Here is a 27844-nt window from a genome sequence, read left to right as displayed (position 1 = left end):
CGCGGCCAATCAGGAGGCGGCGCGGCGGAAGGGGGCGTGGCCGCGGGGTCGGTCCCTATGATGGCGGCCGGGCGGCGGCGGCGCGGCGTTCGTGCTGAGGTAACGCGGGGCCGTGGCGGGCGCTGCGCGGTTCCTCCGCGCGTCACAGAGCGGCCGAGCGCTGAGGGGGCGGGCGGGGGGAGAGCGCCGCCGCGGGAGCGCCGAGAAGGGCCCGGCTGCCGCCTCGGGGCCGAGCGAGGCCTCGTTTTGTGAGCTTGGAGTGTGTGCGCGCGGTGCTCTCGCACTGACGATGCCTGTCTTTCTCTCTCTTTCTCTCTCTATTTTTTTTCTCAAACAAATAGTTCCTACCGCACTGGAAGCACTTGCAGGCTCCCCACTAAGCGCTCTGATGCGATCCTCGCTGCTCGCGCGCTGACAGAGCGTTCCCCTCATCGCGGCCCAGCTCGCCGGTTCTTTCCGTTCTCCTGCTCTGACTGCGGCTTTCCCGTTGCTTTGCGCCTCGCGCTGTCGGCCCGCTGGCTCCGGGCGATGGGCGATCGCTTTCCCTGCCTCGGCCTGCTCGTGTGACGGAGCTGCCGCTGTGCTGGGGTCCCACGGGGCTGTTCCTCGCCCGCTGGCGGTGTCTGGGGCCTCTCCTCCTCCTCCTCCCCCCGAGCTGTGTGCTTGTTTTCCTCGTAGCGCAGCGCTCCGGTCCTTCTCCCGATGAGCAGAGCTGGGAGTCAGTCAGGTGCTGGTGCTGCAGCCAGTTTCCCTTTTTAGCTTTTTTTTTTTTTTTTTTTTTTGGTGACGATCAAGTCCGTCTCTAGAAGGTAGTTGGAAAGGCTTAGTGATGGTAAAAGATCAGTGAAACTTCCTCCTTCGTCGTAGTGCCAGAAGAAAAAGTCATTACTAAACTATAACACAAATCTTGACCTATGCAGTCATCTCACTAAAAGTCAGCTCTGTTTCAGTCTGTTACTCCTCAGCCGCAGGTTTCAGCTAGGACCACTTTGATATCCCGGGCGTGGATGGAGAGCATGATACAGTCCTGTTATTTGCATAGAAATTCCCAAAAGACACAGAGAGAAAGGAGCAGAAGGATATGGGATAGTCCTGCCTCAGCGCAGTGCAATTCTAGGTTTGAATTGTTGCCTTCTTGAACGCTGAGCCGTGTTTGAAATCTTATAGTCCCACCCAAGTGATGGACTGTTGCTTTTAGCCAGCCCTTACCATCAGCTGTAAGCTCCCGGAGTAACTTCTGAAATATTCCAGCACTTGAGCATTCAGTGCAGCGCTCAGAGGTACCGCCCTGCTCGCTGCAGGGTATTGGTGCACCTCGTATTGCCAGGCCAGGCCATATGGGGGAAAATGCAGCGCAGTTCTTGTTCATAAGTTATAGTTCTGTGGGTTTTTCCCCCTTCCCCAGAACCTTTGATCTTGAAGATGGTGAGTAGCCAGCCTAAGTACGATCTAATACGGGAGGTTGGTCGTGGCAGTTATGGTGTGGTGTACGAAGCAGTCGTCAGGAAGACCTCTGCACGGGTCGCAGTGAAAAAGATTCGGTGCCATGCTCCAGAGAACGTGGAACTAGCTCTGCGTGAGTTCTGGGCACTTAGCAGTATCAAGAGCCAGCATCCCAACGTCATTCACCTGGAGGAGTGCATCTTGCAGAAAGATGGCATGGTGCAGAAGATGTCACATGGCTCCAGTTCCTCCCTTTATTTACAGGTACATGAAGCTGAGGTAATGGGGTGGAAGTACTTATGTGGATGTGCAGCTGGGAGGGAAGGAGGTGGGTAGCTGTTTGGTTTTGTTTTTTTTTGAGGTATGCTTAGTTAGGAGAGGGTATCATTTACTTTATTTTATGTTTTTAAAAGAGCGTATCTATTGAACAATCACCTGCGTCTTTTAATTTGAAGCCATGCCACTCTGAAAGGCTCCAGGACTTGCTTTGCTAAGTTGAGGAAAACCCACAAATAAGGCACGAGGGAGGTGCAGGCTCTTAGGAGTCCTGCTGCAGGGCTAGTGAGCAGCACTAATGTCTTGAGGCAGAGCTCTGAAGAATTGTTTAATCTCAGCTGTCTTTGGAAGGGGCTGTCTTGATATGGTAAGCCAATGCTTAATTCTCCCAGAAATTATAAGCAATTAAGAGAGTTCATTGAGCTGGTTTAGTTTCTTTTTTGGGTAAATAACTTCAAAGAGAAGTAAATATATGGTATGCAGAGGAATAGAGGAGTAAATACTGCTTTCCCTTGTGAGGCTGTTGAAAATTGAGTTGCCTTGAAGTTGGAAGGCAAGTATTTCTGAGCAATATGTAACTGTGGAAGGACCTGAAAGCTCATGTGAGCTTGCTTGGAGTTTGTCCCAATTCTAATTCATCCCCTGGCAGAAATTTGTCTCTCCGATGTTGAAAAGTCAACGGCCTGCTAAACATTTGCTGTTATACCTCATCAGCTCTTATCATTTCAGTTTTTATTGTTGTCATTCTTGCATGGCTGACATTGAACCTTTTGTTAGTGAGCACTCATTTGCCAACACTTCCCAGCTGTCCTGATCCCGTTGTGCTGGGTGCTGTTCGAGCCTGAGAAAGGATTCTTGCCTTTGTCAACTTGCTGTAGCTCAGTCATTGTTACTGGCACGCTGCCATGAAGGGATTAGGGTAAAATAAAACTGGTCAGCTCATAGGGTCAAAAAGTAGTACCTTATCTTTCTTGTCATTAGTGGAGCTGTAAGATACTGCGTCAGACTTAGGAGAAAAAAGAGGGGTGCGAGGGAGGCTGCAGGGTGGGACTGCGAGTGAGGAAGAGTTTCCAGGTCACTGCAGCACCGGGTTTTGCTGATGGGCTGCGAGCAGTGCAGCGCGCAGACCTTGCCCGTGTTTGGGACACAAGTGCTGCAAGTTGTTTTCCTCCTCCAAAGAGCAGAGAAGAGCAAAGGGCAGAGCTGAGCGCTGGGGTCACTTCATGACAGCATGTGCTGAAAGAGGGAAACCCAGATCTCCCTTGGCCTGCCCTCTCTTCTGCCCACTCCAGGTGATATTACATTACCAAGCTGAACTGGTACAGTGTGAGGAGGCCTGGGCAGAGCTGTTGGTGTCTCCTGCAGTGCTTCAGGGCAGGTGCTGTAGCTGCTGTCAGCTGAGCCAGGCTCATGTCACGAGCTCTGAGCTGGCGAGGCTTCCTTGTGCTGCAGCCCCTGATCTGGAGGTGAATTCTGTCGTCTTGCTGCTCTGGACTGAGACCCCGAGTACAGCTCCAGTGAGGCCAAGTGGAGGGAGGAGCTGCATGTTGGAGTGGCTCTTTCCTTGCTGCAGTTCCCTATCTCACTGTTATTGACTGTAAACCATTTTTTAAAATACGCAGTTTAAGTTCTAACACGAAATTGCTCTTAAGTTGGTCTGGTCTGAGTACTAACTGTGCTCATAATTAAACGTAGTGATAATTTGCTACTAATTTTGCTCTTAGGTGGGGAAAAGAAACACTTTTTACGAAGTATTTTACAACGTCTGTCTAGATATTAATAGCTATATTAACTTTTGAAGGCTGCATCTGCTTTAGTAAACACTGGTTTACTGCTAATGGAAGTAATAGCAAGTCTTACCTTCCAGAGTATGCAAAGAGCCACCTCAGAGGAGCTGAAAAGACAAATCTGTAGTTGTGTGAGCAGAGTGAGCAAGAAGAATTGCTGGTTTATGTTGCACGTTGCATGAAGTGGCCATTAGAACTAGGTGCTGGAGTCATTCCCTGCTCATGTTCTAGAAAACAGCTAGTGTGTTGTGGTGAGAAAGGTGTTGCTTGCAGCAGCTGTTGAGCTGTGCCTGTGGATTAGCATTCTCCTGAGCTAAGAGATCCTGTGTTAACACTTGCTAGAGTGCATTCACGTGTAAGGGATGGAGAGCAGGCTCTAAAAACGAGTGGTGAGGCTGCCTCATTGGCAGAGGACAAACAGCCCCGCAGTGCTGTGCAGGGGCTCCTGGCTGAGGCTGTGTTTGTACTTGGAGTTAGCAAAATGGGTGGGACGCTGTCCAGCTGAAACAGATGGGAGTGCAACGACTGCTTGATATCCTTCAGAAAGCTGTTATCTGGGGCTGGCTCTGGCTTCTGGGTAGGAGCGTGAGTTTGATATGCTTCACACACACAAAAATAACAAGGCTGGCAAATACATTGTGATTTTTTTTTTTAAATCATAAGTTTTACATAAACTTTTGTTTTCACCAGTTGCAGTGTCTTGCTCTCTGGGTTGTTGAGAGGAAGATCCAGAATTTGTGCATTTTTTTCCATCATATCTTTATATTCTTGTGGTCATCAGGTAGTTATGACACTTCTTTTCCTTATTGCAGCTTGTAGAGACCTCATTAAAAGGAGAAATAGTCTTTGACCCCAGAAGCGCTTATTACCTTTGGTTTGTAATGGATTTCTGTGATGGAGGAGATATGAATGAGTATCTGTTATCTCGAAAACCTAACCGCAAGACCAACACCAGTTTCATGCTTCAGCTCAGCAGTGCACTGGCTTTCCTGCACAAAAATCAGATTATTCATCGTGATCTCAAACCTGACAATATTCTGATATCGCAGAGCAGGATGGATGCCAGTGACTTGGAGCCCACGCTGAAAGTAGCTGACTTTGGGCTGAGTAAGGTATGTTCAGCTTCAGGACAGAATCCTGAGGAACCAGTCAACGTAAATAAGTGTTTTCTATCGACTGCGTGTGGGACTGACTTCTATATGGCCCCTGAAGTCTGGGAAGGACACTACACTGCCAAAGCAGACATTTTTGCTCTGGGGATCATAATCTGGGCAATGCTAGAAAGAATCACATTCATAGACACAGAGACAAAGAAAGAACTTCTGGGTAGTTACGTCAAGCAGGGGACAGCAATCGTGCCCGTTGGAGAGGCACTGCTAGAAAACCCTAAGATGGAACTGCTCATCCCCGTAAAGAAAAAATCCATGAATGCGCGGATGAAACAGTTGATTAAGGAAATGCTGGCTGCCAACCCGCAGGACCGTCCTGATGCTTTTGAACTAGAGCTGCGATTAGTCAACATAGCTTTTAAAGACAGCAGCTGGGACACGTGACCTGCGGAGCTGGTCGTCTCTTGGAAGAGCTGCTCCTAGCCCAGCTGATGGTGCAACTTAATGGCAGTAAAGAAACGAGCCTGACCTCAGACCTGCAGGGTGTAGTTTCTGCTGATGGAATTTTGTTTGAGTTCCATAAATTATACGAATGTGAGTTGGCAGTCGTGTTAGCGATGCGTTGTGTTTGTTACCAGGATGTTATGTGTTAAGTCTTAAGATGTGACAATATTCATTTGTGTACGTTGGCAGTGGGACATCCTAAGGGCTGAGACTTGATTTCCAGCCGTATCTCAGAGTATTTAATACATTCCAGTTTCCTATATCAGTATTAGGAACTCTCCTGGAAGAAGAGATTTGCATGCTGGTAGTGCAAATCTTCAGGTTTGCAAAGTAATTGTGTATATATTTATGCATATGAGTGACTGAGAGCGTATGCCTGCAAGTGTGTTGCATTCCATGGGGAAATGACACTTTTCCTAAATTATTTGCTGTGGGTCTGAATGTTTGGGATCTGCTAGAAAACTGGGTGAAGAAGATGGATGAGAATCATTCCTTCTCCGGTCCGGAATAACTATTATTTATTTTTATCTAATGTTAAAGGTAGGGTCCGAGACTTGACTTTGTAAACAAAAAATACAATGCAAGTGTGTCAGCAGCTCTCAGAGTGCTGAGGTGGCCACAGCCCCAGGAGCTCGGCACTGATGGAGTCCAATGACGAGTGTCCGCAGCTGGGTGCTAACATGATGCCGAGGTCATTAATCATTCAATTTTGCTTTCTCCTACTAATCAAATACTTTATTAATCCACTAATCTACAGTTTCACAACATGCTCACTGCTCTTTTATCTACAGTCCAGCAGCAGATTGAGTACTTTGAATAGGAGAGTACTGTGGGCTTCTGTCATGAGAGTGTGAACGCCCAGTGAGGGGATGCAGCAGCACGAAGCACTGCTTTTAAGAGCGCTCAGAGTAATGGTTCCAGCACAGTTGGATTTAATGTTACTGGCCGTGGGCTCTTCCTTTCTGGTGCTGTCACCTGGGAGCAATGAGGAGAAAAGGGGGGTGACTGTCTCATTGAACGCACACGTTCTCTTAGGAATCAGCGAAAGGCATCTCAAATTTGTCTAGCAGCCTTGGCCTGTCTTTGGATTTGTTTTCCTCCTTTTTTTTTAATATTTAAAGCCGTGGCTGGTAGGATGAAAGCATTGAAGCTGTTGAAAGGCTGCTTATCCCCATCTACTGCTCCACAGAAACTTCCATGTGCTGAGAGAGGTTCCGCTTACACTACCTGACACTGCAGGCCAGACAGAAGCTGCTTTGTACTGCTGTAATACCTTTTTTTTACGTGCAGGAGAATGACCTTTCTCATCAGTTTGATCTTTTGAAAATGTAATCTTTAAAAAAAAAAAAAAAAAAGCCTTTGCAGCATTTGCTTCTTGTATGTTCCTTCCTAACGCTGTGGGAGGAGTCTGGTTGGTCAGTGTCAGTTCTGCCCAGAGTGTGAATAAGCAGCGCAGACAAAATAACTTCTTGTTCATCAAGAAGGAAAGGATTCAAATTCTACCAGAAATCTGTGGGTGTACAGACTGCAGCAGCAGTTCTGAGCTGTAGCTCTGAGCTGGTGCAGTGCTGGTGGCAGCAGAGCCGGGGTCCTTAGCTTTTAATTCTTGTCACTTTACATCCCTTTGTGTAAGGCAGCTCGCCTAAGCAGAGATGCTCAGACGAGCGTACTTTGCTGCCTTGAAACAAAGCAATGTTTAGTGCTTGGAAGACGTCACAGAAGAGGCTCTCAGGTGATCCACCACCTGAGTGCAGCAGAGCAGCTCTGGGAGCATCGGTTGGCGGGGATGGAGGTGAGTGACGGAGGGGGTGGGTCTGCGCGAATGTCCCCGTGTGCTGCTGTCCCTGCAGGGAGCTCAGGCTGCAAGGCAGGACTTGGAACCTGTCTGTGGTACTGGATGACAAGGAGAGATGCACCTCTCGGGCTCTGCAAGTGGAGATCTGCTCATTCTCATATTTTAACTGGGTTCACTAAAAGTGAAGACTCAGCTTGTTACTGACAGGAGGAGAACAAACCTCTTGCTGTCTGCACCAGCACTTTCACAGTACTTGCATCCCAGCACTCATCACCCAATGAGGATTATATGAAGTTTTAAGAGTATATATCATCTTCCATGTTAAACTGGAGAGGTTTTGGAAGTACTTCTTCCTCTCACCCGCCCACCCAAAAGACAGAATCGACTGTGTTAATTTTGCAGCATTAAACTACTACAGAACGATAGCACTTACCTTTAAGGTGCTCTGCAAGTCCTCTGATTCTCCTCAAGCACTTCAAAGGTTGAACGCTGAGCGTGCTGCCGAGCTGCGCCGCAGGGTTGGGTGATAATGAATGGCACAGAAAAAACGTTCTTTGGCTCCCACAGAGTTTGTTTGCACTGATTGCCACTTTAAAGGGTGGGGGTACCTGAAATCCCTCTATGGTGCTTAGCATTGCTGGTGGGTGACACTGAGCGTGTCCTTGGTTCACATGGAGTGGTAGTCCTTGAGGTGTGTGCTCTGTTTGTTGTCGAGGTCTTTGTTTTAAAGCCTTATGATAAATGAAACTTGTAGCAGCTACAGAATTGTTCACCAGCACGACACAAAGTCAAGATACTCTTCAGCGCTCATAAAAGGTTTTTCAAATCTTTCTTTAAAAATTGTAAAATATATTTTATGCAGGGTTTATAATGGAGAGATTGTGTAACTTATTAAGTTCATGCTTTTTTTTTTTTTTTTAATAAAATCTGAATTTCAATGAAGCTTTTGAACTCTGCTGAGAAGTGCTTTCCTTTCCTTTCAGTTGGCACAGCCATCTCGCCCTCAGCCAAGCTCAGGACGGTTTATTTGCTTTGCTAGAATAGCAGTAAGCTGTAGCAGTTCATCACGGTCACACTGTAAGTGATTTCAGGCTCGTAAAAGGTGCTGGGTTGGCTGACAGAGGCAGTGCAGAGCTTTCACTGGTGTGTGATGTACTGCTGGAGGTCCTGACAGAGCAAGGCTGTGCTGGATATGAAAGCAGCTGGCTTTTGGAGCTGTGGCCTCGTGGATCCATTCGCTCCTGCTGAGCCTCTTAAGAATCAAAGCACTGCTCCTCTGGGCGTGCTGCTTCATTTTCAAAGACGGGATTAAAGGCACAGCAGTATTCTTACATCCTGTATGGGCTGGGAGCTGTTGCTACAAGTGGAGCGAGTACCACCCTGGACTCTATGGAAAACTCTGGCAGGCTCTGTCTGCTGTTACTGGTCTTACTGGATTTTTGGGGCTGTGAACCAGATGCTGCCGCTTTCCAGGGCGCTGATGCTCCTCCCTCTGCAGCCAGCCTTCCCTTGCAGGGAGTCTCCCTCTGAGTGCTGGAATAGGAAGATTTCACCCAGAAGCCTCTGTTTGTTGCTAGTGGGTGAGCCCTGCTGCCCCCTCCTCTAGCAAATGGTGATCCTCCATGCAGAGGGCTGAGGGCAGCTTGGTGAGCATCCTCCTGCACGTTTCCCTCTGGTGTCTGTGGGCTGAATGCTGTTTGGTCTAACCTGGCTTCTTTGGAGTTGCTGGGCTGCCGGTGTGCTCCTGGGGCTGAACCAGATGTAAATGGTGCCCTGGAGGTTGAGGAGGTGATGGTGACCTGCTGGTTTCACATGCCCTGGGAAACCTTAGAAATAAAGGCGAGGAAACGCTATTACTTATACATGGCACAAGAGTCTAAAGTCACTTGCATGTTTTAATTAAGAGTGCTCCAGAGCAAAGGGTTGTTGTGCAGGCTGGAAGTGGGAATAGCCCGAACTGGGAACGCTATTAATTACCTTGTTGCTCTATTTGTTATCCCACCAGCAAGCACAGACCCAGCTATTTCTTGGGTGCCAGTGCACTTGCATAGTTTGCTGCTTCCTGCACATCCTGGTTCTGCAAATGGGAAGATCCCCACCTGGCTGGGAGCTGTGAGGTTAGATCTGTATGTCAGTGCAGTCATTGCAAAAGACAAAGGGATCAAAATTGTGATTTTTTCTCCATTAAAGGATAAGCACTTAGTTGAAGGAGAAAGTTGCCTCTGTGATCAGTTGTAAGAGCAGTGGTTTTGAATACAGATAAGAGCTAAATTCTTCATAAAATGAAGAAAACAAAACCCACACACTTGGAATATACCTAGTACATAGAAAAATAACATGAAGAAATGCCCCATGACAGGTAGGAGGTGTGAGTAAGGCTGCATCCCAGCTCTAATAACCCAACCTATGCTTTATTTTCCTGGTCCTGCAGAGCACAGAGCCCACAGGTTCTGTCCTGTCTCCTCAGGCCAGGCTTGGCTGTGGATCCCTGCTCTGTTGTGCTGAGGTTGCAAACTCCCCTTGTTTGTATTTTTTGCTTTGTGTTCTTTTAAACAGAGCTTTCCCCAGAGCCATCCAATCGCAGCTGCTGCTCGAACTGCAGCGTGATGGCAGGTGTTGCTCTGTGGTTGGGATTAGGTCCTGCCCCTTGGAAGGATGCCCGCATTTCAAAATTACTTCTTTTTTTTTTCTCTCTTGCACAGTGTCTTGCTGTGCAGACATGCTCAGGTGCACTTTGGACTGTGGGCAGCACAAATATGACTTTTGCATTACTCTCTGCCTTGCTGTACCCACGTCCTGTGAATCCTTTGTGGTGTCACTGTGCTTTCAGTCCTTACTGGGGCCTGTGCTGTAAATCCAAGCAGCAGCGTCCCAGGGAGAGGTCGTTAAAGGATTTAACTGTAGTTAGCAGGGCAGCTTGGGCAGCGCTGAGTTTCGTTTCCTTTTTGGTCAGGGTCTGAGGAGCAGTCTATGCAAAGCACTGGCTATTCTTACACACCGTTAGGAAAGAGGGACTCATCAAATGTCACAAACTGTCCGGACTGCCTGCCCTGCATATGGGGAGGGGCGGGAGGTGGAAGTACTGGAACAAGCTGCTGCTTCTCTCTGATCACTGGGTCTGTCGGTATTTGGGGCAGTCTGAGATGCTTTGCCTCTATCAGCAGAGCAGGGAAGCATGGAGAAGCTGAGTGACGCAAAAGATCAGCCAGCAGTCCACTGTGCCACTGCAAGAGGAGCCATGGCCCAGGTGATACTCTCCTTTAAGTCACTTGGTTCCCAGATGAGTTTCCAGGTTATCTGGGTGCCTGAAGCACAGAGCAGTTGCATAAGGGCTGCGGTTGGCGGGGAGCAGCTGGTGCTGCCCAGGGATGCATGGTGCCTGACCCATGGGCTGAGCTGGCAGGTGGCAAACAGGAGCTGCAGGTGGCGAGTCGGAGCTGTGTCTGCCATGGGACTAGGCGAGGAGGAGGAGGAGGAGGAAGGCTGCCTCCCTGCAGAGCCTCCCATACAGAGCTTGCACCTCTCGAGCGCTTTAGCCAGGTAAAGTATGCTGGGGTGGGGTGCTGGAGGGTATGGCTGACTTGTTTTGCATTTTTTAAAGTTGACAGAGGGAGAACCGGTGTTAGAATTGCAAGTGGTGCTCTGAGGCCTCTGTAGCCTGTGGGGTTTGAAATGAAACCATGCAACATAAAAATGTTTGTGGGTCCGTTGTAGCGAGGGATACGTTCATCACAGACACACCCTGGGGAGACTCTCCATCACAGCAGCTCCTCCCACCTCTCCCAACAGCTTTTTTTACTTCCCAGACACAGTCAGGCTCAAGAAGTCAGCTAGGCCGACCACCTCCTGCAGTATTCCAAAGGTCCGTCTGTGTGAAGCTCAGGGTCTTTCCTCTGTGCCCAACTGCTCTCCAGTTTCTGCTTGCAGGAGCTTGTGGATGGCTGCCTTAGATTAGGTGCTGGTTTCAGATTTATTGATGCCCACTTGAGCCCTTGATATTTTTAAGCTGGTGTAGCAGGCCTTCCACTCCTGCTTGCTCCCCAGTGAAAGCTGGTGCATCTCAGGCCCTTGGCGTGCAGCCGTACTGCCCCGAGCCAGCCAGCTCGCTTCAGCTGCTCTCCTGTCCCTGGCATTTACATGGCCTCAGACCAGAAAAGGCTTTTGTGGGTCGTGAAAGTAAGCCGACAAGTAGCAACAGATGGTAACGTTATCAGTTTTACAGTCATGTCTGCACCTGGTCACTGCAGTGTTAGTGATTTTCAAAGGAGAAATGCATCTGGAAAGGTGACTGAGGGGCATGTTCATTCCTGACCGCTCTCCCACCGTCAGACCGACCTCCTCAAAAGTGAAAATCATTCAGATCCACTTATTTACCACTTAAATGCAGTAGTCCACAGATTGGGCTTCTGCTTTTCCTTATATCCTGGTGCATGGTGGGCTGCTGGGGCACATGGAGCCTTTCCTGGGAAGCCGAGGGGTCAGGCCCTGCTCCCAGGAGTCTCTCTGGCCCACAGTTTTGCTTGGGGCATGCAGGGGCAATAGGTCAGTGTCCTAATGACTATACAAAGAGCCCTTCTCTTCTCGGGAGCGGGCTGTGAGCTGTGCTAGCTGTGCCGAATTCCCCCTCTGGAAATCAGCCCATCCTCCCTGTGGCATCAATTGGCCACGGACAGCCTCAGCCTCCTCTTGGGGGACCTCCTGCTGCTGTTCTGGGATGGATCAGAGCCATGCATGGGCCCTGTTGATCTCAGCACTCTTCTGCTTTTCCTCCTGAAGCATGTGATGCCCTTAATGAGGTGGAGCATGCAATTATCTGTTGCCAGGAGAGAGGAGGGAGGTCGTGCTGGGAGTGGAGCTGTTTAATCAGAGCTGGATGTGCTCTGAAAAGTCACTCTGGGGGAGGAGCAGTGCTCTCTGGTGTTTGACCTTTGAGGACTTCCTCAAATTCTTCTCTCCCACCATGAGGGCTTGAAGCACCCCACGAGCAGCTCCAAACACGAGGCCCTCATGTAATCGCAGTCAGCATTGGGGGTGTAAGAAAATCAGCCTTAATTAAATAACGAGACTTGGAGTATCTGTATGATACTGGTGCATTTGTAAGAGGCTGATGGATGGGGTAAACCACTTAAGTTGAAGTGACAAAGCCCCATAGCCTCACTCAGGGAAGCAGGAGCTGCCCGGCATCCCAGTGCCAGGAAGGGCCCCTCAAACCATCCCCTTTTGTATTCCCAAAGGAATTCGGGTTGTTGGGATTTTAACAAGTCAGCAGTTGGCATGTGCTGTATGTGCCCCCTCCAGGGCAGCCTGTCTGTCTGTGTCTGTCTGTCTGTCCATTCCTCTCCCAGCGCAGGGGAAGTGGCAGGCGCCTGCTGGAAGTGCCTCACAGGAACACCCGCATCCGCCAGAGAAAGGAGAACCAAAGGCTGCTCTTACTCACGGGTGTCCTTACCGGAACGGCGGCTGGATTCCAGCTCACAAAATAAACGTGTTTTGAGAAACAGTGATTGCTGTTGCCTGGCATTAACAATAGGGTCCGCTCCTCCCCCAGGTGGCAATGTGTGCTCTGTGTGGGAGGGCAGCAGATCCCAGCCCAGCCCTGGCACAGGTTTCTCAGCCCCTTTCCCCTGTCCTTTTCCTCATCTTCCTCTGGAGCATTGTGTTTGCTCTGCTTTGGCTGCATCCTGCATGGGGAGCACAGTGGGGTCCTCGTCCTCGGGTCAGTCCTTCCTTGCTTTCCGTGGGGTTTGAACTGTGCCAGCGGAGCCTGGACAGGCCCTGGTGCACAGGATGCTGCTGTGGCCTCAGCTCCAGCCCTTGTGTCCCCAGCACTGGGGTATGGCCCTGGCACCAGTGCCTGCACACAGGGCTATGCTGGATGCTGGTGGAAGGAGCTTCCATGGGGATGGCCAGGGCTTGGTGCTGCCTCCTTTCTCTTTCAGAAACAGAACCTACAATTCCCACACCGAATGTCACATCTTTATCCCCACTAGAACCTGCTGGTTCCGTGCAGGTAGCAGTAAGGTAGCTGCAGCCTAGGCTGTGCCCCACTCCCATTCTGTAGGGAGGGATGTGGGGAGCTGAGGGCTCTCTTGGGCTCTGCAGTGGCAACTCCAGGGAGCTGAGGTCTGCCCACATTCTGGGGCCCTGGGAGTGGAGGTCGTCTGGGGCCGGAAAGGACACTCAGCTCTCCGGGAAGGGGAGAGGGCAGAGGTAAAAATAACCCCTGGGCTGGCTCTGGTCCCTGTGGCTTCCTGCAATTTACAGCCCTTCCCTGGGGAAGGGGAGGCAGGAACCTGCCTGGATCCGATCTCACTTTGACCCTTTCACCACTGACAGAAGGTACTAGGAGGACCTTGCTTTGCTCCATTCCTGTGGGCTCGGGCAGGACCCTGGGGAAGAGGATTGCAGTGCCAGGTACTCACTGCCCTGTTCCTGATGCACCCAGTGTGTGTGGGGTCGGACACAGCAGGCTCCACTGTGGGGAGGCAGACGCTGCTGCTATGGCCTCAAGGGTCAGAGGGATGGAGGGGAGCCTGTCCCAGAGCCACAATCCCACCTGCAATCCCATACAAAGAGCTGGGAGATGGAGCCTGTGGCTGTGGAAGGAGAAGGGTTAATGCTGGCAGTGGAGGAGTCTGGGGCGTAAAGGCTGCAGGGACTGGGGGCTTGATGCTGGCAACATGCTGGCAGAGAGCAGGATGCACTGATGGGGCTGGGCTGGCAGGGGTTAATGGGGTGGCTCTTCCTCCCCCTTTATATGAGGCTCCTGCGGCTCTGGGCTCAGTTTGCTGCTGGCTGCCGGAGGGAACAGGAGCAGAGGAGACCGACCAGCACCCTGCGCAGGCCCAGGTGAGCATGAGCAGCCCCAGCACTGGCACAGCTGCTGGCACACATGGGTCCTGGGGCTGGGCTGGGGGCACGGGGACACTGCAGGCTGGGGGGTGACAGGACCACGTGCTGGGGGCAGCATTCATGGAAGCACTGCAGTGCTCTGCCCGAAACCTGTGGAGATGTGGGAGCTTGTCCCTTAGGAGCACAGGATCTGAAAAACACCGTGCCTCAGTTTACCCATCTGTAAAATGAGGCCGGATGCTATGCTGAAGCCCATGGGCTGTGTGTGGAAGCAGAAGGCTCCCAGGCTGTTGACTCCCTGGTTAGCCGTGGTCTGCCTGTCCCCATCGTCACCTCAGAGGTGGCTCTTCAGGGCCATTTGGGCCTCTTTTGCTCAGGGACACCATCTGCTTTGGGCATTTACGGCCCCCGCCAGACTCCACCTCTGCTATTCAATTTATGGCCCCGTTGCTCTGCGTCTGCTTGGTTCCAGCCTTGTCCCCCACTGTCCTAGCATGGGTTCTTGGTTAAAGCTGAGCAAGATCTGTGATGTCCCTTTGCTCCTTGACACTGCCCAATAAGTGGTGATAGGAGAGGAATCGATTATCCCAGAGCCTGGCTTAGGGACCCCTTGCTGCACAGCGACAGGACAGGACAGGATGAGCCCTCTGCAGAGCTGTGGTGCTGACCAAACAGCCTCTGCTTAAAATAAACCTTCCTGGAGCTCCTTTGTTTTCTTTTCCTGAAAGGGAAACAGAGCCGGGAGCCCGGCCCAGGCCACCGCCATGGGGAGCCGCGATGCCCAGCACAGCACGGAAACCCCATCGGCCAAAAGGGCCCCGCTGCTGGCACACGGGGAGGGAGGGCTGGGGAAGCGCACTGGCTTCCCCATACTGTCTTTGTTCTGCTGTCCCTGAGCTCGTAAAGATAAAGCAGCGGCTCCAGTAACTTTTCCTGTTTGAAGCTGCTCTTGGGATCTTGATGAAGCCGGCGGATGCTTGGTACTTCTCTCTTCCTGCCCGTGATTGTTCCTGCATCGGTTTGCAGGGCACCTCCACCGCAGGCAGGGGCCAGTCCTGTCCCCCTGCATGGCTCTGTGCTGCTCCTGGTCCTTCTGCTGGTAGTGCCACATCCCCGGTGCCAACCTCACCCTTGGTGCCAAACTCATCTCTGGTTCCAACCCCATCCCCAATGCTAACCCCACCACTCCTCTCTCCTCCCAGGACTGTGGCTGAGTGCAGAAGCTGAGCACAGCTTTGGGGTCCCCGTCCCACACAGGGCTGGCTGGAGGGAGATGGTCCCACTCGGCAGCACCCCCCGAGCCGTCTGCACCTCTGGCCGCGGTGTCTCCCCACTGCGTTTGCTGAACCGGGGCCCCGAGTACCTGCGGGAGCAAGTGGCAGGGGGCAGTGGGGGCCGCACACCCAGTGCCGTGGAGCGGCTGGAAGCAGACAAAGTGAAGTACGTCAAATCGCAGCAGGTCATCAACAGCCGGCAGGAGCCGGCCCTGCGAGGCTGCTCGCCCTGCTGCTCGCCCCGTGGCCGACGCCTGCTCGCCCTGCAGCAGTGCCACGAGCACTGCCAGAGCTCGGACCTGAGCCGCGATGGCAGCCGCAAGGTGCCATGTTCCCCATCCCCTGTGCCGCGGAGGGGAGGCGGCGGCCGGCGCCTGCTGAGACCCGACTCACTCATCATTTACCGGCAGAAGCGGGACTGCCCAGTGATCAACAAGGAGAACACCAAGGGCTATGGGCTGGTGCGACGCCTCTTCCAGGGGCCGCTCAGGGACAAGCCCCCCAGCTCTCCCCCGGCCCAGGGGTCAGATAAAGCCCCAGAGAGCCCCATGCTGTGGGTGTCCATGGAGCAAGAGGAAGATGTGCGGACGCCGGGTGCCAGCAGCAGCACTGTCCCGATGCCTGACAGCCCCATGCCGCAGCCCCCCCAAGCCCCCAGCCTAGCCCAGCCCCCCACCTCCCCTGGCCCCAGCAAACCAGCACTGGGCCTGCGCGTGTCCCTGCCGCTCTCGGAGAAGGAGCGGTTCTTCAACTACTGTGGGCTGGACCGGGCCATGGTGGAAGGGCTGGGGAAGGAGCGGTTTTTGCCAGCGGGATGGGACACGGCCTCGGCACGGTTCCATGGCTCCTGCGAGTGGGAGCCCAGCCAGGCCTCAGGGTGCAGTGGGGAGGACGCGGGGCCAGGTGAGGAGGAGCCGGACATGCGGCTCTGCTCCGCCATTTCCGTGGTGGAGCGCAATGCCCGTGTCATCAAATGGCTCTATGGCTGCCAGCGAGCTTGGGCGGCCGCCAAGGAATCCACAGTCTGAAAGGAAGCGCCCTGGCCAGCCATATGTGTCTAGGTGGATGATATGGCACCTTGCTTTTGCTGGATATGGCCTGGGGACTACCAGCATCCTGTCACTATGGTGCTGCTTGCAGGCCAGCAGGGACACGTCTACCCTGAGCAGAGACAAGGTCTACCCACAGAAGGGACAAGTGGTCCACCCCTTGGCTACGCAGCCCGCAGACAGATAGCTGCTTTTTGAGGTGTGGGTGCATGGCTGTGTGGTGGGGTGCCCGGGGACCTCCCCTGGGTGAGTCCAGCCTCAGCCATGGTGGTTGCCAGGCTGCTGTTCCTTGCTGGGTCCCTACCTCTTAGTCTTCCATGTTCCTGCTGTGGTCTAGGACAGCAGCCTTCTCTCCATCAGCCTCAACGGGAAAGGGGCTTCTGGGATGGGAGCAGGCCTCAATAAATCTGTGGTTTTCTTTTAGCATGGCTGCATCTGTGGTTTCTTCCAGCAGAGCCTGAGTGGATGGGGGACACTTTGGGGATTGGGGTGGCAAGCCCCCTCCCATCCCCCTGGAGGCTCTCAATCTCTTGGGGCAGCTTTGCAGTCTTGGGGATGGAACGGGGCTCCATAGGGCTGTTGTGAGGAACAAAGGCAAAGAAAGCACCACACACGCTCAAGGAGAAGGGCACCACGGGGTCTTTAGTGCCAACACCTCCACATTGCCAGGGCCCATCACAGCATCACTGGCTGGCGCTGCCGCAGGGCCAGGTTGGCACCGCCTCCTCTAGTTGCCCTTGGGAGCATTTTTATTTCGCATTTCAGCCAGTTTGCTGGCCAGGAAGCCCCATCTGAAGGCCCCTTCCTCCGGCTCCCGCAGGTCGCTGGGGCCCTCGTCACCCGGTGGCTCTGTGGGGCTCTCACCCAGCTCTGGCGGAGGCACCTCCTTGTCTGGTGCTGATGCCTGCTGCCACTTGGTAGCGAAGAGATCCCAAAAGCCAGGCGCTTTCTGGGCAGGAGGCAGTTCAGCTGGCACGGCAGCCAGGGGGCTGAGGGGAGAGCAGGGTCAGGGATGTGCACACAGGAACTCCTGAACTGCTCCAGTGCTGGGGCATATCGGGGATCCCCCACCCCTGGTCCAGGGCACAGGGATCATTGGTGATGTGGGGACATGGGGATGCAGAGCCCGGAGCAAAACCTAGGCTCTGGGTGCCACCCCCTCCCCGAAACACAACTTACTGGTCGGCGCAGGGCTCTGGGTTGAGCAGCTGGTGCTCATCCTCACGGGTGAAGAGGGATGAAAGTGTCCGCCAGCCCCCCTGGACCTGGAGATGAAGCACAGCGAGGTTCAATGAGGCTCAGTGGGAGTTACTGGGACTCTCGGTACCAGCAGCACCCCCACAGCCGCAATCCTCACCTTCCTTGCCAGCTGGGACACAGGGCCAGGTCCCTCCTCCATCAGCGTGGGGGGCTCGGCTGCCTCCATCAGCTCAGAGGGGTCTCCCTGCAACGAATCGCCACCTGTGAGAGGAGGGGAGGGCAGGGGGCTCTGCCCGGCCACGCCCCTCCCTCCCATTACCTCCTCCTGCAGCGTGCCATCAGCCCGTGCCCCCCCCAGGGTCTGCAGCACCCTGGCCTTGTAGAGCCCCCAGATGCCCTGGGTCATGGCGCGGGGACAGAGGCGCTGCGCAGTGGCAGGCGGGGGGGGTGGGGCGGGCCTCGCTGGCGATCCGGTGTCCTCATGAAAGTTTCAGGGGCCACGCTCCGTGCACAAAGGGGAACCTGAGCCCGGCCCGTGCTGGGGGAAGAGCAGCGGGCGGGGGAGCGCTTCGTTCAGCCCAAACCCGCTCCCGGTGCCCAGTGCCCTCATCGGGTCGGCCCTGGGGCAGCGCCGAGCACAGTCAGGAGCACTGGGTGGTGCCATCAACTACGGTGGGTGCGTTTCCCTGCCCGTTTCGCGTCCTTTCTGCGCGGTTCCACGAAGGAACTGCAAATCCCGGCCGGCGCACGCGCCACGCACGCAGCTTTCGATGCTGCCCCGCGCCGAGCGGAACACAACGCTAGCGGCGCGGGACCCTTGAGACACTACTTCCGCTACGCCGAGCGCATGCGTAGTACGGCCCGGAGGACCTGCTATCATAGAGAGGGGTGGACTGCCCGCGCAGAGCGGTAACGGCAAAGAGACGCAACGGCGGATTGGCGTGTGTCCGCCCCAGCGCTGCGCTGCTGCCTCCTGCTGGCCAGAACGTGGCACTGCAGTCGCTGCTCCGCGCCCGGAACCGCTGTCCCGGAGCGGCCCGGTCCCGGCGTTGTTGAGCAGCTGCTGCTGCCGCCGCTCACAGGGGTGCGAACACTCCGCGTACACATACATCCACTGTATGTGAGCATTCCCACAGCCCCTCAGCGTGCTCTGCGGAGTGCAGCCTAGCGCCCCGCAGGTACCCCAGGGCACGCCCGATAAGGCAGAACTAAACTAAGTAACGATTATTTTCCCTCCCTTCTCACTTCTCCTAGCTTAAAACAACAAAAGAGCTCTTGCATCTCCAAAGTCAATTAGTCACTGCACTAGAACTTTGGCTTTTGACATCATAATTAGACTTCATAATTAGACTGCAAGATGGAAATGCAGTAGGTGAGCCTCCCTTTGCATCTTCTTTCAGTTAATTCCATGCTCATCTTGGAAAAAAAAAAGATGCTGCACACAATGAAAAACCTTCTTTGTATGTCCCAAAATATGCATTGGTGGACAGTGAACATCTCCTTGTTGGAGGCTGTAGAACGATCCTTCCAGGGACACAGAAGTTACCTTCCCTCCACTTGCTGCTGGACCCCAAATGTGACCAGCCCTCTTCACCACACTGCCACCGAGTCCTGAGATCCTTTGGGTCTTTTGGCAAAGGAATTTATAAAATGCTGTCTTCTAGGTGTGGGAAAAATGCTCGGCTGATTCTCCTCCCCTCCCCTTGGGTGCTGTGCATCAGCACAAGAGTCGGAGACCTCCACCCTTCCCGGGGGGGAAAGCTCCATCTGCACAGAGATCTTCTGCCAGCACCATCCCTCTGGGGAAGCGATTTTCTCACGCAGGTCATTGATATTATAGCATAAGGCCATTAGGAATCAAATAAAAAAAGTGCTTTCAATTAAACTGAGGGCTTCCAGTTTGATAACATCTTTCGACAGCAATTTGTAACGCCAACGCCGTATAATTGCTGCTAATAAATGTGTAGGTAGCAGACCAGTTGTTATTAAGATTTTTCTCCCAGCGACATCAGGCACTGAAACCTGTCTCCGCTGTGTGAATTTACTGCTCCCCACGAAAAGCACTGCGCTCCCTCTCTCCAAATCCTCCGAGGCCATTCAGTAAACGGACAGCTTAAGGTGCCGGTAAATTGATGCTGTGAAAATTATTTCTCACTTTATGTTCCACTTGGGAAGGAGCTCCACCAAGCCCACGCGCACCGCCCTGCGTAATGCTGTTAATGACGGGCTCAGAGCTCTGGAGATAAATTTTAAATGGCTTTACACTTCAGATAGTCATTGGGATTTATTTATTTTTTAATCACCAGCCATGGCGGGAACTGTTTGTGAGTTTTACGATTGTTGTGGTGTTTTATCGTCCTGTGGCCTGCTTCCCACCATTATATACTGTGTAGATTAGACTAGAGATCATGATAAATGCTGAACAGTTGTCTGTCCTTGGGTAGTACCCTGGTGGAGACTGTTATCCCCCTTCTCTCCATGATGGCAGCGCAGGGGCATCGTGGAGAGCTCCAGGCACGGTACGAGGTGCTGTATGGGTGGGCAGGGGGAGTCGCTGCTGTCCCGCACTGTCCTAAGGCAGATGAAGGGCAAAGCAGATGGGTAATTTTCCAGCTGAACAAGGAGGTGCTTTACTACCTACCTCACTAAGCACATCACACACTGCTGACTCCCCATCCTGGATGACAGGGACCAGTCTGTGGATGGGGAAGACCCCGGCTGGAAAGCTCCCGGTGATGTTTCCAGGCTCACAACACGCTGCTTCCCACAGCTCTCACACTGTGCAGCTCTCTCTCCCAATCCAGTGCGACTCTCTCCTGCTGAAAAAAGCCCAAGTTTCAAATAGAGAAGGGTTATATGCTGATTCCTAAGCCTGGAGCTGAATGTTGCAGCCCAGACAGCTTCAGGTTCATCCTACAGCCAGCTCTCCTTTAGAAGTGGGGACAGCAATGGAAGAAGCACTGTCCTGGATAAGCAGGCATCACAGTGACAAAGGGGCAACTTAACCGCAGCCATCAGCCGGCTGGAAATGGGCTTTGGCACCACAGCACAACCCCACGTGGGTCAGGAGGCAGCCAGGTGGGTGATGGGGGCATGTTCTGTCCGAGAGCTCCAGTGAATTGGATTGTGCAGAGAGCTGCACAGCACAAGGAACAGGAATGGCAGAAAATTAGTTAACTACTCCCATGGGGGAAATCGCCTCCTGGCCTTTCACACAGTTCACCTTCAATGTAATCACCTGACAGTTATGGCTTTTATCAGTGTACCCACAAATTAGCCACGGTGTCCAACCAACTAATAGGAAGAAAGTAATTATGGGCACTACTGCTAGAGGTGATAGGAAGGGCTACTTGGGGAAATAAAGGATTATTTTCAAATAAATATGTAGGAGATCTTGATAGCAGCAGGTGTAAGGGAAAAGAAAATTTAAAGTTGACATAATTGTGGCAAGAGAGACACGACTGTAGAAGTGAAAATATATTCAGAATTGAGATCTAATCTCCTTAGCACCTTGGGCAGCAACGGAAACTCCTGAAACCCAGAGGCTGTTTCCTTCTGAGAAAACTCACAAGGAGAAGGCAGTGATAGAAAGAAGTTTATTTTCACGTTTCAGGGCACATTCCCAGAATCAGAATTCGGGGAGCAGAGACATTAAGCCAGCACTCAACCCCAAGGCACCCCTTGTCATCACACTCATCCCTGGGCACCCGAAGAAACCACAGCTCATGTTGGACCCTGCTCAGGGGTAACGTCCCCAACCCATGTGGCACTGGATGGAGCCCTGCAGCACGGGAGGACACACAGGGCGCTGAGAGAAGACCTTACAGTCCTTCCAAGGACAGCAGGGTCAGCCCTGGAGGGCTGACCGCTCTAGGACGTCGTCTGAAGGATGCAGCAGATGAGAGGAGCACTTCCAGCAACACGCAAGCTGCTTCCCAAACCACGCTTTCCACCCCTGTTCTACTGCCGGGGTGCTCAAACCTCGCAATATGTCAAACTGGTCACTAGATGTCCCCATCTGAATACAAATGGTAACCCTGCCAACTCGCCCCCCCGCTTCCAGCAAGGAACAAACCAGTCCCGCAGCCCCCCACTGCTCCCCGCTTGCTCTCCTTGACACCGACTGTAATTAAAGATAACACCACTTAGCCTCCTGTCATTTGCACTGACTCGGTAATGTTTGATTTGTTTAACCTTTGCAGCAGAAAAGTTAAATAAATAAGCAGGCACCTCAGCAGGGTGTGCAGCACCAAAGAGAACTGAGGGGGACAGGAAGGCTGCCCCCAGTTTGCTGCACCCTGTTTGCAGCCTGCATCCTCTGAGCACCACCGGGCCCACAAGACTCTGCCCTGCCCCTTGCTGATGCATTTTCATCGTTGTGCTTGGAAGGAAAAGCTGCTGGCATATCCCTGGAAGGAAAAGATGCAGGTTCACAAGGAAAAGCTGGATGTGAGATTCTACAGCACGTGGAGATTCAGTGCTGAGATAAGGGTGAGGGTATTTGCCATGTTCAGAGCTCAGCTGCACAATGCCCTGAGCAACCCGCTGCATGTTTGCCCTTCCTGGAACAAAGCGCAGAACCAGAGACCTCCAGATCTCCCCCCACCCACACAACCGCGTATCCCAACATCCTTCTTCTCCATAGGACTACACCCATACACCCATCCCTGATCTCATGCTGTGCGGACAGCCAGAACGTTTTCCCTTTGGATGTGGGCTGCTCCTCCAGCAGCAGTAAGCTGTCCCAGCTGCCCACGTTCCTTTGCAGCTCCTCTGTCTTGATTCACCTGGCTGCTTGTCTCAGTATTTTCAGGTCATTTAAGCTGCTTTATTTCCTTAAGGAGCGGCAAGAGGAGACCGTAACTGGAGTTGATAAATCCTTAGACCTTGACCTCAACGTTTATCTGCTTAGGCTGATGCTTTCCATTTCTCCCGGCTGTGCAGAGGGGGACGAGGAGCTCCATTTCCCCTGGTTTAAGGGCAGAGGGTGAGAGCGCACCGTGCACAGGGACACGGAGCTTCGGGCTCAGGGTTTGCTCTACTCCACATCAGCCGTCCCACTTCAGCGGCCCGAGTTTGTTGTGGTATCACACAGCATCCAGAGGGACATCTTCCTTCTGCCTCTCAAAAGAGATCACAGAACTGATCGCGCTTTGTGACAAGGAGACAGAAGGCTGAGCCCATAATATGTCCAGGAACTGCAAGACATCATTTCTCACATCACAGGAAAATGGCCCACGGCCATCAAAAGAAAAAGGAAAAAAAAAAAAAAAAAGGATGCTCTAATAGCAGGCCATTATCTCATGACAATGGCTCTGTTAACACACGCTAACCCCTCTGATGTGCTTAGAAATCTGAGAAGGGAAATGAAAGGTGCCGTCGGTAAGGAGAGCTTGTATTTAGCGTTTCTGTCCAAGTGGGAAGTGGAATTTGGGAGAGCAGTCCTGCAGGCTTAAGGAAATAGATTGAAAAATGCGTTTGGAGTGCGGAAACAGCATAAAACACGTTGCAGTTTGGCTCATTTGGGATTCCAGTCATAGAAGCAGCGACACTGTGCAGGATTTAGCTTGCCAATCAACATCTTATTTATTTCCTCCAAAGAGAATATCTTTATTCTGTGCCCGTCGCTGCATCCAATATCTGTGGGGATTATTAAATCAAGCAGCATCTCCCATTTTTGTTTTGTCCATAGCAGCACAAGATATAAGAAAATATCGATACTTCAGAAAGAGCTCCAAAAAAAAAAACCCAAACCAACAACCTCGCAGGGTGGGAGAAGCATTCAAATTGCCATTTTCATTATGTTAAAGACAGAAACCTTTTCCTGTGGGAAAGGAAGAACCCCCTGGTTCCTTCACTGCACGTCTCCGAATAAATAAAGAACAAGAACAGGGGTTGTGTAAATGAAAGCCAGTACTGAGAAGGTTTAATGTATACAATTAGATGTAGTGAAATGAAAAACATACTGGAGCCATCTCTTCTTTGACATACTTGATTAAAAAAAGATTTCCCTGTTCAAAACGAAGATTTACCATCATTTTTCTCTTGAAACAATTTTAACTCTACTTTAGAAGAAGTTCAAGTCCAACTTTCCAAAAAGAGCCATCAGAAAATAACTCTGGATTCAAACAAATGTAACACTATGTTCTGTTTGGGGTTTTTGAACTGGAAGAAATAGACTTTCTGCAGAAAAAAAATACAGTAAATGCAAGACAGTGGGGAGGAAAGCCACATCACAAAACTTTAGGGTGGAAAATGTGTTTGTTTCCAAAATAACCACAGCTTCAGTTGAACAGAATGAAACAACATTATTTCAAGTGAATGCATCAAGGCTCAGCCAACTGCTCTCATTTTGGTTGTTCCCCTGTTCTCCCAAGTTTCATGTTCCTCCCATTAAAAGTAATAATAATAATAATCCGGAGCAACACAATAACCCTAGTCTCTTGAAGTACATGTAACCAAAGGCTTACCCACTGCAGCTCCTGTGAGAAAGTTCCTCCTTTCATTTTCTCCAAGGTCAGTGGCATTGCCTTTCACACATGACAATACAGCTCACAAATCACCCAGGGGACAGATTTCACACAGATTCTAAGCTGTTTAACAAAGATTAGCACCCTAAATTTCTGCTATATTAAGGCCTCATGCTGCAGGACCTCTGAAATGCTGATTACCCTCAAATCTCCATATTCCTGCACAGCTTCAGTTCATCACATTGCAGCTGCCACCAGCTGTCCTTCTGTACACCTGTGCAGTAGGTCCCAAAGCACTTCACATGCTATACCACTGCAGCAGCCATTTCTCATGTCTGGGAGGTCTGAGTGACACAAGGCAGTGCAAAGCTCAGCAGCACTGCTAATAGCTAAGGCTGTGTGGGTCTGAGTGGATCAGGACCCACTGAGTTCAGGTGCTGCAGAACTGGGTGCTGCCCTCTGACATGATGTATCCTAAATGCCCACAGCCACACTGATAAAACACGGCTGTGGTGAAAGAGCCACGTTAGCAGAAAGATGACAGACCTCATGATGTCTTGCCTAGAAAGGAGCAGACCACTAGGCTGCCGTAACCTTCAGGGAGTGCTGAAGCCTATCCCAGAAGAGTTTCAGAAGGAAAAAAAAATGCTCTGTGCACAGGGCATGTCACAGCTAAAGCCCAGAGACCACAGTAATCTATAGGTGCTGTCCTGCAAAGCCAGCATCTAGGCTTCAGTGGATCTAGTGTCACCCAGGTGCCTGATTCATCTTTTCTGCATGGCAGCCAGTCCCATCCAAACTGATATTTTTTCTTTCCTTTCTCTCATTTATTTCATCCTTCTGGAAAAACAAGATAAAATACCAGTCACTTTCTAGCGTGGGGCAGGAGGGGAAGGAATACTGTTGATAATAAGTGCTGATGAGGACAGAGAGTGGGAAGCACATCTGCAGAGGATACTTTCTGATAGATTATTGTCTGCTGGGTGTTGCAGGCCCATTTCCTCCCATCAGAATTCTGCTGGTGGAAGCACTCCCGGGAGACACAGCTTCACATCTGTACGCAGCACCAGAGCTTACAAGAAATGAGAATCCTGGCTTTTAAATGCTGGTAATGAGAGAAGAGCGGAGGAGTAAGAATTGCTTCTTTATTAATCAAATTCCCCCCTTTCATCTGCACTGCCTGCCACCATCCATTCTGGAGAGCATCATCTAAGTGCAAGGGAATGCTGGCCCCATGCTCATGAAGCCCATGTGCAGAGCAGCCTCAGGTACCTCCGTGTGATGCCAGTACCACTGCCAGGGCTCAGGCAGTGAATGGAGGACTTTGTTTAGCAGCCTGGAGGGGTGATCCATCACATAGAGCTCAGGCTTGACTGCAAATGGAGGATGCTCGGCTCACAAGAGTGATACCAATGAGGGCAGATAGTGTAAGGACAAGGAAAGAGAACATTCATACTGATCTGCTTAATACCCAACCTGTCACCTCTCGGTCCCAAGTGCTGAGGTGTCCAAAGGGAGAACATAGCCTAGGGCAGGTAGAAGAGAGGAAGCTGTCAGGAAATACAAGGGAAGAGCAATCATCCAGACGTGGACAAGGTCAGAAATCAAAGATCTCCTAATTTTCTGTGGCAGAGGAGGAAAAACCAGCTTCAGTTTACTGCAAGGAAAATGGATAACATAGGGATAAGTTGAGGATGTGATTGTAGGGGAAAATGCCAGGAGCTGCGTCTCAGCTGGCTTTCCAGTGATCCTCTCCTTGGTGGCTGGTGGATGATATCAGGAGTCAGTCATTCCTGGAAGCTCAGACAAATGAGAAGAGTCGTTAACTTCAGGACAGAGCTGCCCAGCTGGGGCTAGTAAGAACTAGTTGCAGGTTTTCAAATTCTTGTCACAGCCAATCTAACAGAGAGGACACTGCACTGAATGCCCAGTGTCAGCAGCTTTTGCCCAGGCTTTCACACACTGCTGGCTGTGAGCCTTGAGCACAAGGTAAGGGCAGGCTCCCCTGCTGACAAGCATAATCTGAGGTTTCATCTACCCCAACCAGAAGTTGGTTTCCTCTGGATTGCAGCTCAGGCCCAGTATGGCCAATTCGCTGCCATGCGTCACTGTTAAGGAATCAGCCGAGGCTGCAGACAGGGGGAAGCAACACCTGGGACACACAGCAGTGTCCACCTGCAATGCTCCTGCTGACCTCAGCCTTCAACTTGCTTCACCAGTGTCAATGCTGGCCAGCACCAGCTGCAGCTTGTTCCCAAGCCAGCAAGCTTTGTGTTTCCTACTTTTTTTTTTCCTTTGTTATTTTTTGGAGATTTCTTTGACAAGCCAGTGGGTTCAGCTGCAAAGCATCAGCAGAACACCTGTGGTCCAGGGATGTGAAAACCAGCAAAGAATGTACTGCCCTTCTATTGCATCTTTTTGTTCTCCCTCCAATGCATCTCCTTGGGGCAAATCAACCCCTGTGAAGCAAGGTTAGGGTTCATGTACATCACGGCACTTTGCAACCACTTGGTACAGGCCTGTGGAAATTCCTGTTGCTGGCTATGTCTGCTGTAAAGTTGGCGTAGGCATCAGAACAACTGCAAAGCTTCCATTCGGGGCACTGTGCAGTAGTGGTGTCAGGCCGGAGAAGTTGTACCAGAGCACTATTTCATGCCCTAAAGATATAAAAGATAAAACCCTAAAGATGGCAAGTTGTGCTTGCTCTTAGGAGTGGGAGATTATGGGAAGATCCAGGTCTGCATTAGGTGAGATTCAAATCACTGGGAAGAGATGATGCTTGCACAAATGAAGATGACTCTTGTTCAAATGGGTACAAGTGGCTAAGAGGAAAATAGGAGCAGGAAAAAGAGATTTTGTCCCTCTTCTACAGGTTTAAAAAAAAAAAAATAGCAACACAAGTGTTAAGAGATTTACCCCAAATCACCACAGGCTTTGTCAGCACAGCATTCTCTCCTACTTACTGCAAGACCCTCCGTTGACTGGCGCTCTTTCTGATCCACATAATCCATTATTCTGAAAGGAGCCACTTCCAGCTTGGCTTGAGTGTAAGGGGATTTGTGTAACTCCGTGGCCTTGTTGCCAGCAGGAACATGTGACATCCATTAGCATCAGCAGATGTGATGAACTTGCACCTAAGAGGAAAAAAAAATGCATACCTCTAAATAAAATGACCCCATGGAAAGGATAATACATTGGAAGCTTTTATTCAATCCCATTAAGGAGAAGTGCCACCTATACTGCTGTAAGCAAAATGCTGCCAGCCAGGCTCAGACAACCATGTTGCTCCTTGTAGCCTTTTTCAGAGGTAGAGACTGCCGAGTGCAGAGGTGATATTGAATTGATTCAAAACAAATTTTTGGATGTATCAGGCATTAAAGTTCTTCAGGAAGGTCACTGGTTATGCGGTACAAGCTGCTCCTTTTCAATCTACCCTTTAGTTTCAATTTACGGTTCTGCAGAGAAACATAAGAGTGTTCTGATTCCTGGTTTTAAAAGAAAATAAAACAACCTCACGTGGTGAGCATGGGGAGATGGCTTTGAATTAGATTGTAGCAACTTCTCTGCTTGTGTCAGTAGCTGCTCCTTGGATCTTGTGTCTAAAAGCGCGTTCTTTTCTGGTATGAGATTAAAGAATATTGCAAAACCAAAGGAATGTGGCCACACCTGGGGCTTCCTGGTTTGGAGAGCAGCCTGCTTGCACCTGGGCATTCCTGATATGGAGAGCAGTCTGCTTGGTCACCTCCAGGCAGGAGACCGGGGGGCCCTGGGAGAGCTGGGGGAGGCAGTGGGGCTGCAGAGGGGAAGTTGGAGCCCTGCAGTACGGGAGTGGACTCTTGCACGCAGAATTACAAAAAGTTCACGTGTCTAACTATTGATGTGGGTTACTGAAGAGAGAAATGTGACAGAGAATGATCTGGATTATGAGCCTGCAGAAAGTGGGGGCAGATGGGTCTGTGGTAAGAGCTGCTGAAAGTCTGGAGAACAATGTGGTAAGGCACCTGAATGATGGAAGAATGGTAATGAGATGGATGTACAGGAGTGGAAAATGGTAGCAGTGCTTTGACCATGATGGTCAAAGGATT

General features: G+C 51.4%; 3 protein-coding genes across 11 annotated transcripts; 2 read left to right on the top strand and 1 right to left on the bottom strand.

Annotated features, from left to right (window-relative positions):
• PDIK1L (PDLIM1 interacting kinase 1 like) lies at positions 26-6499 on the top strand. Of its 4 annotated transcripts, none has more exons than XM_021375212.1 (3): positions 26-99; positions 1406-1707; positions 4319-6499. In XM_021375212.1, exons 2-3 carry the CDS (start codon positions 1423-1425, stop codon positions 5057-5059), a joined length of 1026 nt encoding a protein of 341 aa, XP_021230887.1. In that variant the 5' UTR covers positions 26-99; positions 1406-1422; the 3' UTR covers positions 5060-6499. The 4 variants fall into 4 exon arrangements, with proteins under 4 accessions (XP_021230887.1, XP_021230888.1, XP_021230889.1 ...); XM_021375213.1 differs by having other exon boundaries at positions 66-99; positions 342-1707; XM_021375214.1 differs by lacking the exon at positions 26-99 and adding an exon at positions 148-248.
• On the top strand, positions 5072-16512 carry FAM110D (family with sequence similarity 110 member D). The gene is made up of 4 exons (XM_021375211.1): positions 5072-5209; positions 7898-7991; positions 10079-13763; positions 14969-16512. Exon 4 carries the CDS (start codon positions 15040-15042, stop codon positions 16066-16068), a length of 1029 nt encoding a protein of 342 aa, XP_021230886.1. The 5' UTR covers positions 5072-5209; positions 7898-7991; positions 10079-13763; positions 14969-15039; the 3' UTR covers positions 16069-16512.
• Positions 16711-27397, bottom strand: LOC110387269 (testis development-related protein-like). Of its 6 annotated transcripts, XM_021375218.1 has the most exons (7): positions 27271-27397; positions 23961-26893; positions 23760-23882; positions 19931-20108; positions 17447-19861; positions 17269-17354; positions 16711-17078 (listed from the first exon to the last, which is right to left on the bottom strand). In XM_021375218.1, exons 5-7 carry the CDS (start codon positions 17693-17695, stop codon positions 16817-16819), a joined length of 597 nt encoding a protein of 198 aa, XP_021230893.1. In that variant the 5' UTR covers positions 17696-19861; positions 19931-20108; positions 23760-23882; positions 23961-26893; positions 27271-27397; the 3' UTR covers positions 16711-16816. The 6 variants fall into 6 exon arrangements, with proteins under 6 accessions (XP_021230893.1, XP_021230891.1, XP_021230892.1 ...); XM_021375216.1 differs by having other exon boundaries at positions 23760-26893; XM_021375217.1 differs by having other exon boundaries at positions 19931-20105; positions 23760-26893.

This window comes from Numida meleagris, chromosome 22 (assembly GCF_002078875.1).
Source record: "Numida meleagris isolate 19003 breed g44 Domestic line chromosome 22, NumMel1.0, whole genome shotgun sequence".
Lineage (NCBI taxonomy): Eukaryota > Metazoa > Chordata > Aves > Galliformes > Numididae > Numida > Numida meleagris.
The sequence above is the reverse complement of the archived record's forward strand: the minus strand, read 5'-3'. Positions and strand labels throughout refer to the sequence as shown.

What these genes read in the sequence shown, in the direction of transcription:
- PDIK1L (XM_021375212.1), top strand. Translation starts at nt 1,423, where the DNA reads ATGGTGAGTAGCCAGCCTAAGTACGATCTAATACGGGAGGTTGGTCGT. An exon ending in GTTCCTCCCTTTATTTACAG is followed by an intron (nt 1,708 to 4,318) that starts GTACATGAAGCT and finishes TCCTTATTGCAG; the next exon opens with CTTGTAGAGACCTCATTAAA.
- FAM110D (XM_021375211.1), top strand. Translation starts at nt 15,040, where the DNA reads ATGGTCCCACTCGGCAGCACCCCCCGAGCCGTCTGCACCTCTGGCCGC.
- LOC110387269 (XM_021375216.1), bottom strand. Translation starts at nt 17,695, where the DNA reads ATGACCCAGGGCATCTGGGGGCTCTACAAGGCCAGGGTGCTGCAGACC. An exon ending in TGTCCCAGCTGGCAAGGAAG is followed by an intron (nt 17,355 to 17,446) that starts GTGAGGATTGCG and finishes CTTCATCTCCAG; the next exon opens with GTCCAGGGGGGCTGGCGGAC. An exon ending in CCAGAGCCCTGCGCCGACCA is followed by an intron (nt 17,079 to 17,268) that starts GTAAGTTGTGTT and finishes CTCTCCCCTCAG; the next exon opens with CCCCCTGGCTGCCGTGCCAG.